General features: G+C 37.5%; 2 protein-coding genes across 2 annotated transcripts in view; one reads left to right on the top strand and one right to left on the bottom strand.

Annotated features, from left to right (window-relative positions):
- The first annotated feature begins 1,748 nt into the window (after positions 1 to 1,748).
- On the top strand, positions 1,749 to 7,716 carry LOC112565797. Its single transcript, XM_025241572.1, has 9 exons — positions 1,749 to 2,165; positions 2,444 to 2,551; positions 2,802 to 2,947; positions 4,549 to 4,707; positions 5,023 to 5,132; positions 5,290 to 5,401; positions 5,815 to 5,942; positions 6,084 to 6,231; positions 6,635 to 7,716. Exons 1-9 carry the CDS (start codon positions 1,893 to 1,895, stop codon positions 6,687 to 6,689), a joined length of 1,239 nt encoding a protein of 412 aa, XP_025097357.1. The 5' UTR covers positions 1,749 to 1,892; the 3' UTR covers positions 6,690 to 7,716.
- Positions 7,630 to 9,335, bottom strand: part of LOC112565795 — a 22,891-nt gene continuing 21,185 nt past the window's right edge. The window contains exons 15-17 of the mRNA XM_025241568.1: positions 9,019 to 9,174; positions 8,736 to 8,833; positions 7,630 to 7,884 (exon numbers count right to left, since the gene is read on the bottom strand). Of these exons, the coding sequence (XP_025097353.1) occupies positions 7,825 to 7,884; positions 8,736 to 8,833; positions 9,019 to 9,174 (314 nt within the window). The 3' untranslated portion in view covers positions 7,630 to 7,824. The remainder of the gene's footprint in view (positions 7,885 to 8,735; positions 8,834 to 9,018; positions 9,175 to 9,335) is intronic.

Below are 9,335 nucleotides of genomic sequence, written 5' to 3'. Positions count from 1 at the left end.
GAGTGTGTGTGTATGTGCTTGTCAAGCCAAGCTTTAGTACCCTCTGCAGCAGTGAAGGACAGTCTTGCCTGTCTTCACCTACTGATGAATATGGGATCTGGTGTTACTGTCCTTGAAGAAAATGGCCTGCCAATATTTACAACATTACAATGTAATATAGCCAACAAAAAGCCATACTTGCCATCACTTTCGTTTTAATCATACCGTTAGATATTGTGCATACGAATTACAAAACCAATGCATTAATACGTAAAGAATATTATTATTATGATATGTTGTCTAAAATGGTATATTAAACTCTCAATGTTCTGATCTTCTATTTGTTATCACATTTTTGATTTATCAAATGTCACTATAATTATTGAGTTCAGAAAATGGTTTTATGAAATAATGTGACATCACAAAGCTTCAATCTGTCATTCTGAAACAATTAGGAAAAAGAATTATGTTTCTATTTTGGAAGTTTTAAGGACCGTTTCTGAACATACAGAGTTTTTCTGTATGGAAATAATAACTAAGCACAACAGTAATACTGTTTCGTGTGCAAAAATAATTTTGTAAGACAAAACTATATTTTCTAAATTTCCCAATTAGAAATCTTTCAGTGTGATCGTTAAATTTATTCCACTTATAATACTAAACCTAGTTAACACTTTTATTCTGAACACGAAATGAATGTATGAAGTAAGAAAATTGACAATTACATACTATAAGCAGCCAGGATATTACTCCTCGACTGATACAACCGATGTCGCAAATTACCTTTCACTTGAAAATTAAAGTGCAGAAAACGAATTATGTTTTTAAAAGTGAATGGAGTATATGTCGATACAGTCTTAGTTAACACCGTCATTTCCACATATAAACTTTGTAAATCTTTGGTTTATGAAACGGTGGAGTAAGAAGAAAGGGGCAGCCGCCCGGGACCCCAAAAATGTTGTAAGTGTTGAGTTGTCGTTCACTGTCAGCATAGATCGAGTTTTCCTGCCCCCAAAGCAGAGCATCTTCCTAAGCCAATGTAAAATGGCTGATTGCTACTTGACTTGCTGATATCGCACACATGTACTTTGTACAACTCATATATTGCTTCAGTAACGATTAGAAATAGTAACGCGTATAACGTACGTGTTATCTTCTACTGCTGATTGTTCTGATCGTTGTCATAAATTACCGTAAATTTCCACAGTATGCTGTAGCGCCAAAATAAAACTTTTCTACAGTTATGGTTATTTTTAATAATAAATTTGGTAATAATAATCAAGATGTTTATTGTGCCACAATAAAATGGAGCATAGGGAATCTTCAAGCTGAGCAGACAACCTTTATAGAAGAGTAGCAGGCACTCATCAGTCCCTATAATTTTTTTGCGGGGAGGAGAACGTTCAATCGACTCCCCCTCCGTAGTTATGAAGCGAGTGGAAGGTGTTGAGGATTGATAGGACAAACGTCTTGCTTCTGAAGTTATGATCGAAGTGGTGTTCAGACCAGAAAGAAAGATGTAGGGTTAGCAGACGTTGTTTATCCATGAAGTCGTAGTTATAAAGCGACAGAAGATTCCTAGGGGTAAAGAACCATAAAGCAATATCCTAGGGTCTAGGCATAGCAATTTAACTACGAAACAAGACGTTTTTCCTTGAGTTCCCCATGTTATTCTGGGAGAAACGGATCCTTAATTACTCTCAAGTCCTGACTACAGCAGCGGGTAGATAACGATGGACTTTGACCCCAGAGATCAACTTCCTGTCAAACTAGAGTAACGCCCCCTTGGAAAGTCCGAGCAGACGTCTTTTTGTGAACAACAAAATAATTGATATCAACAATACATTCTGGAGTTCTTTGTTAATCTGTGATACCGGATCGGCTACGCTTGCATTTATTACACCTTTTTTACCATGTGGCTGTACTTAATGCTGGGGATTGCTTTCGTGATTTTCATATTTTTGGCGCTCATGCCAGACCCAACACCTCGGTGCGGAAAGTATGTGCAGCCCAACAAATGGTATCCTATAAAGTACTTGATTTTCCGCGCGTTGTTGTGGTTGCGGCGAAGGCGAAACAGGACCATGAAGCAGACGACAGGACAAGGAGCTGGTTACGGCATGCGGTCGCGGACAAGCCCTGAGGATATGGACAAGGTCCAGATCCTTCCTCCAGACCATCCGAAGGTGAGAAGACAGAATGGATATCTAGGGTCATGCAGTGGTCAAAGAGAAATTAAAAGAGCAGAATGATACACACACACGTTCGTTCACACATACACACCAAGTGCCTTTAAGCTTTCATAGCAAAATAAAAATATCTACTCAGTTTTTGACACATGCGCTGCCAACATTAACAAGTTGAAGGTTTTTATCCCATATGTCCTGTACATATATTACCTATATGCTCATAGAATTAGTCTCTACTCCAATCATAAAATTGTCAACGTGGTGACTCTTTCCAGGCTGTTGATGCAGTTTATTTCAATGGTGGGAATGCAGAAGGAACATACATCGTGGCAGCAACAGCCAGACGACATAACAGTTTGGTTCAGACTATCTTGTTGTTAAGGGTGAGAGATAAACATTAATTGCAATGAGCTGTTGTATAAAAAATATTTTATTTTTGAAGATGGTGACACACAGGCAAGACTGCCAAAGTGTGGCAAATGTCTTATCAAAGGGATTTCACTATTAATTATTTTTCCAAACCATTCTGAGCTTTCTGTCAGTTATAGCATGTATGTTATGTTTTCATTTCAGTCTAAAAAGAAATATTAAGATTAAAATCTATAATGCTCAGTAACATTGTGTTTATTTTAGTTTGCAGACTTAGGGATACTGGAGATGCCAAATATGCCTGACACAAATTTACAGGGTGAGGAGAACAAATTTGCTGCAGGCGGTCTGTTGCTGGAACCAGTTGAGGCCATGAAAACTTGGAGACTTTCCTATCAAGGAAAGATGAGGTAGGGATATAAGGTGTGTTTTAAATAATAATTGAATTTGTAGATATTTCAGCACTCTAATCTTTCACTCTCAATCCCTGCTGCTTGGAAATCATCTACCATTTTCCCAGTTCTGAAGAAAGCTTCAACTCAGCATCTCTGACTTTAGACCAGTGGCTTTAACATCGTTGGTCATGAAAGTATTGGAAACAATCATGAAAGCACTGATTCTAAATGCCACTAACAAATGTCTGGACCACCTGCAATATGCATACCATTCCAAACGAAGTGTTGATGATGCTGAACTGTTTATCCTCTATACATACTTTGTTGAAATCTCCAAACATAGACATGGTTCAAAGGGAGCAAAGAGTCATGGGTAGAGAATTCCAAATGGTGGGACACAAGAGGGAGAAAAAAACCTCTGTCAAATTTATAATGTCTGATACATTGTGCAAAGAGGAGGTCAGCATCAGGAGATTGAAAAGACCAGCTTGGGTGTATAGGGCATCAAAAGCGTAACTCAACAATCTTGTGATCAGTGTGTTTAAACTGGCAGCTAGTGTAGCTCACAGAGTGTACCATGGCTGGCTTTTCATTCATGAAAAGTCATTGAAGTGCCATTGATCACTTTAAAAGTTGAGTAGAGTTACTGTAATCTACCTGGGACATTACAAATGCAGACTCAAGCTTTTTGGTTGAGGAAACCATTCAGGAATGTACCAGCCTAGCTGATCCTGAAAGGCTAAATGAAAATAGATTTACAGGCTTCATTGATGTTAGATTTGTGAGACAGTGATGTGTAAATGATAACAGAGAGATTTCTGGTAGTCAGGGAAAAAGATGTTGAATAGAGAAAGTAAAAGTAGTTGACAATGATACACATTTACTGTCAGAGGGTATGCAATGATTCATTTGGTTGTCACTGAATTTCATATAGACATGTCCAGACCAGAATTTCCTGGTGGAGAAACAGTTTCTTTGCCAATGCCGCAGCCCACCTGAATGACGAGCTTGAGTCAGGACTAATAATAGTGGAATGCATGTCCTCATAATTTGTGAGGGTCATATATAGTGCAAGTGTGTGAGTGAGCATCCATGTGTGCCCGTTTGCCTGTTTTGGTATCTATGGTGACTGAAATGTGTGTATTGCTAATGTGTGTAGTGTATAGTATATGTGAAAGAAAGGGAGTGATTTGTATGTGTATGTATGTATATGTGAGAGAAATAATGTTGGGGGTGTATAAATAATAGTAGGAGTAGTGGCATCTGCAAGTGTGAGTGTGATTGGTATTTGCCTAGTAAATGGCAGCCATCAAGTCAAACTCCCAGTGTAGTGTCTCTTGGCAAATTTCATGAAATTATTTCTTAAAGTTGGCTATTTAATTCAATATTATAGTATAGCGTGATTGTAACATTAAGCCTCTTGAATCGATGATCTTTGAATTCAACTGTTTGAAACTCCCATGAACATCATAGGCATATTAATTTGTCACTTTGAACTATACTTGAGCAGTGAAATTGGAGTAAAAATTGTAAGTAGAAAAATTCTATTTCTGATCATTTAAGAATTTTGATGCTGTAGTACTTGACTTTCAGTAGATCATTTCCTGTTTTCACAGAATAAAGAAGGACAAGAAAGAAGTGAATGTAAAGTTCATCCTCAACTGGAATAATTTTACACCATTCTTTGACTTCGACACTGACATGCACCCTGCAATGATGGCAGATGGCATTGCACGAGAAAAGTGGAGTCGTGAATACTTTAGCACCCTTCAGAGGTACCTATTTAGTTTTTGTTTTAAGTAGTTGGTTTCTTGAAATAACTATATTTATTAACCATTGGAAAATATCTGTAATCTATGTGTGAATGTGTGGTTCTGAGTTTTAGAACAGCAGCATGGAAAGATGCTGTTTTATTAGGCAGGTTCTTGTTGATATAATGTAAATTTACTTGTTGACCCCACCATATCTGACCCTTTAGATTTTCAGGTTGGTGAAGGAATGGAAATGAGAGAGATAGGGCTGGGAACATTTCACTCTTCAATGACCAGAAGATTAAAAATACTTTGAATGTTTTTTTGGATTTCTTTTAGGCAGCATCAAACACACTATGAGCAGTTTGGAATCCTCACTGGAAACATTGAAATTGAAGGCTATGAGACCCGCAGAGTGGAGCTGAGAGGTGTTCGGGACCATTCCTATGGTATCTGTCATGTAGTGCTATAATTTATGTATTTATTTATGCTTTCTTGAACTATTTAAAATCTAATTTAATGCTTATAATCATCACTACTGTAGTATTACTGGAAATTATGTGAATGCTGTTCTTTCAGGAAACAAATCACTATTGTACATGACAGGTAACATACGGGACTGGAAAAGCCTTCACCGCTATGGGTTGCAGTATATCAGCCTTGAAGATGGGTCAGCCATATGTGTTGGAGCCATTTCCATGCCAGTCGCACTCTCCAGGTTTCTACCAAAATGTATTCCAAAGCAGGATGTAAAAAAACTATTTATGGGATTTTGTTAAGTACTTCACTGGCACTGTTGTCTTATAGCAGTATAATTAATATATCTAAGCATGACAGCAATAATTTGGAACTATATGAAGGAATAACTGAAAAGATGTTACAAAATGAAGAAAAGATTGCTGGAAGCTTGAAATCAACTTAAATAAGAACTAAATTAAGTTTGTTGTGTTCCCATCCCCAGATGACCTGTTGGATCTAAATGTTTCATTTGTGACTTTATCTGAATAACTGTCAGCAAAGTAACTGAAAATATTGGCAAATTACGAATAGAGTTTTACATATAAAGAGTATTGGCTACCTTTAGATTAACTGATGATTGCTCATTTTTCAAAAGAACTGTGTACTTTTCAGATTAACTGTTGGTTATGTATTTCATCCTGATGGCCACATGGATGCTGTTTCATCATCAGAATTTGAATTATATGATCATGGAGAAGATGGGAGACCTCCCAAATCACTTAGATTCAAGTTTTCTGCAGGTTAGTTGGCGAGTCTTGCATAAAAACATGGGTTTTATCATTGTCATGATCACTACCTCCGGAGGTGTTGCATTTGCTGATACAACTCCCAGAAACTGTGAAACTTGTTTGGGTGTTCATTTATTGTTTTGATTTTAACAGGTGGGAAGCAATATGACATGGAGTGCATAGTCCTGGACTGTCCAATATTTTACATGGGTGAAGAATGGGATGCCAAAATATACGAGCGATTCTGCCAGTACCAAGTCAATGGACTTAAAGGCTGGGGTATTAGTGAATGGGATTACAGGTAACAAGCTTTCTGCAAGTGCCTGCTTATGTGCATCATGCATTCGTTTGCATGTGAGTTAGAAAGAGATGGGTGTGTGGTTGGATGAAGAAAGAGAAGTGATAGGTTATGGGGGATCAAACTAGATCAGTAGAGTATAGCTGCAGTAATATTCTGTCTGTTGTGAACAACTTGCCAAGAATATTTATTGATAGCAATTTAGTTTCAGTCTGCAACAGTACAAAGTGCTTAATGCAGAGCACCAGTTATTTAAGTGTTACACTGAACTTCCCTAGCTCCCCATCCTAATTCATCATCACCACCACCATTGCCCCTACAACCCTCCACCCCCCAAAAAAAAAGCAGTTCGTGATTTATGTCACTTAGCTTTTTTGTACTCAATACTTTTTCTTTCTTTTTTTAGGAACTATGTTGGAAAGGAGGCAGAACAGGAATGGTATGCAAAGCATGAAGCGTGAGCTTGGTCATGCTATCAGTTTCTTGCCTAGTTTTGACAGCATTGTTTCTATAAAGTTTCTTTGAGCAGCCTATTGATACTGAACTAGAAGAGCTGCAATTAAATGTGAATATGAATAATAGTCTGCAGGGGTTGATCTCAGTCAATTGACTAATGTCAAGCCATTTTTATCCTTTTCCTCCGATGTCTTTCGCCATCATAGTTTGTATTTTATTTTGAAGTTTCAACTGAAAAACACTCATAAGAATTTTTTTTTTCATTTTTGAAAGCAAAAATTGCAATAAGAATTGACTATTTTTGTGATTTTTATAATGAAAATAAATTATGAGAAAAATGTTTTAGGTGTCTGTGCTGTAATCAAATTAATCACAAATACATAAAAGCAATGGTTATGTTCAAGATTTCTTTTTGTGAGAAACATGTGCACACAAATACAGATGTGATACACATTTGGCTAAAAGCAATGACCTTACAGCTGCCCAAAGAGATTTTCTTTTTAAATTGTCTGATGACTAGAAATAAGGAGCTGACAAAATTTTCATTAGCTAGAACTACCACCTCCCTACCAACAAGTAGAAAGAACTAGAGCCCCTGGCAGAGCTTTGGGGTACTGCTAGTATACAAATAAAATATTTCAAGCGGTATTACCACTTAATTGTTGGTGATGATAAGTCCTCACCTCAAAGATCCTAAAATATGATATCAGATCTCATGATGACTTTGAATCTTACTATTATAAATACCAGTTGCTAAACCGGATGTGAATGAGTATCAGTATAATAACACATCTTTTATTATAAATATCAGTTGTTAACTTTGATGTGTTTGTGTCCCAGCACAAAAATACATCATTATAAAAATCAACTGCTAAACTGGAGGTTCTTGTGTATCTGCAAAATAACACATCTGCACATGCACATTGATTCTGCACACAATACAGATTCTGGCAGAACAGTTTATTCAACATTTGCAGGAGAATATGACAAAAGATTGCATATTTGACATTTATATAAGGTTTTATAACCACACACTGGATGTAGATCTTTGAACAGTCCATTCATGGTAGCCTTTAAAAGGCTTCACGGCGATTTTGGTGACCCTCCACCTGCCACTCAGATATGCCTGTAACAGCTGTTCTAATAAAACTGCTGTAATACTTTTACAACTTTGTCTTCTTGATTCCACCTCTCTGTGATCTGCAAAAAAAAAAAAAAAATGATTTCAATTATCCTATCAATATCAGGAAATCTTAACAGGCTCTGTGCATGGAAATGCATGCTGTTTAGGCAGAAGTATAACCAATATCAAATCCTATGTTTATGTGACAAGTAATGCAATACTACAAGATTGTAGCACTCTAGTAGTGTACTAAGTTATGTCTTTGTAGAGGGTAGACGTCGAATGGCTCCCAGGACTGTCCCTTTCTCATGCCAGCTTCGTGTGTAATAGCCAGCCTTGAACTGCTACTGGTGACTGGGCCTATTGTTACACCAGAAGTTATGAACTTCCCTGAGCCACTTGGGGAGACAATGACCAGACAGGGTGGGGACAGGATGTCCACTGGCGCCACAGCAGGGGCTGAGAAAGGTCATGAAGAAACCATGGGAAAAAGGGGGTGGATCGTTCTGGAATGTTAGCCGGGAGATAGCATAAGTAGTGTAGCTTTACAGTTGAGAGAGACTTTTTGATTTGGAAGTGAGAGTGGAGAGATGGCAGGTCAGCTCCCGAGTAAGACTGAATAAAATCTACGATTATGCGGCCATTTCCATCTTTGTTGTGTTCTTGTATGACTAGCCCACCCCTACATAGCCATCAGCGACTGACGTGTTGGTTACAAGATATAATGAATGATTTGTGCAGTTAGGCTACAAAATTCCATAAATATTTATCCACATTGCACTGGATGATTTTTATAGACTAAAACACCCATGATGGACACTGGAAATCATTAAAACATTGGATGCGAGTTACAGTTCTTCTGGTATAATGGTGGAAGCTTAAAATATTAATTACAATTAGAAATTTTCTGAAAGTCAGGAATACTTACATGCTCCCATACATCCTGGGGCTTGGTTTTGACTTTCAAAGGTGGTGTGAACAACGGTATCAAACCCGTTCTGTTTTCTGTGCAGCTTTTATCTTTAACTGACACACACACACACAAGCACATGAGCACACAGAAATAGGCTTTTTCAAGTGGACTATTCTAACAAAGCAGGCAATTTTAATCTGCCCATCTAATAAAACAATTCCACTTTTTTTACTGTATTATCTATATAAAAGATAAAAACTGCCCTACTTTGCTATTTAATGCACTATGGCACTCATACCTTTTTTAAACATGGCCTGAACATCTCGAGCTTGCTCACGTACTGTAGAAAAGGAGCTACGAGAAAGGACAGCCATTAGTGCATGACCTCCGAAGTAAGAAAATAGCTGTTGAAGTTGTTCATTGTTCTTGAGCAACAGCTGAACCACTGTTAAAGCTGTCATAAATTCCACCAGATTACTGACAACATCACCAGCAGATTATGTTATGCCACCAGTCAACAAATTACTTATCAACAAAACCTCTTTATTCTCTGTATGTCACTCGCTCAACATGTTTGTAATGCTATACCCAACCTCATTTTTTCCCAACCCTACA

This window comes from Pomacea canaliculata, linkage group LG6, assembly GCF_003073045.1.
Source record: "Pomacea canaliculata isolate SZHN2017 linkage group LG6, ASM307304v1, whole genome shotgun sequence".
NCBI lineage: Eukaryota > Metazoa > Mollusca > Gastropoda > Architaenioglossa > Ampullariidae > Pomacea > Pomacea canaliculata.
Note: the sequence above shows the minus strand (reverse complement) of the source record. Positions and strands in the feature narration are given on the sequence as shown.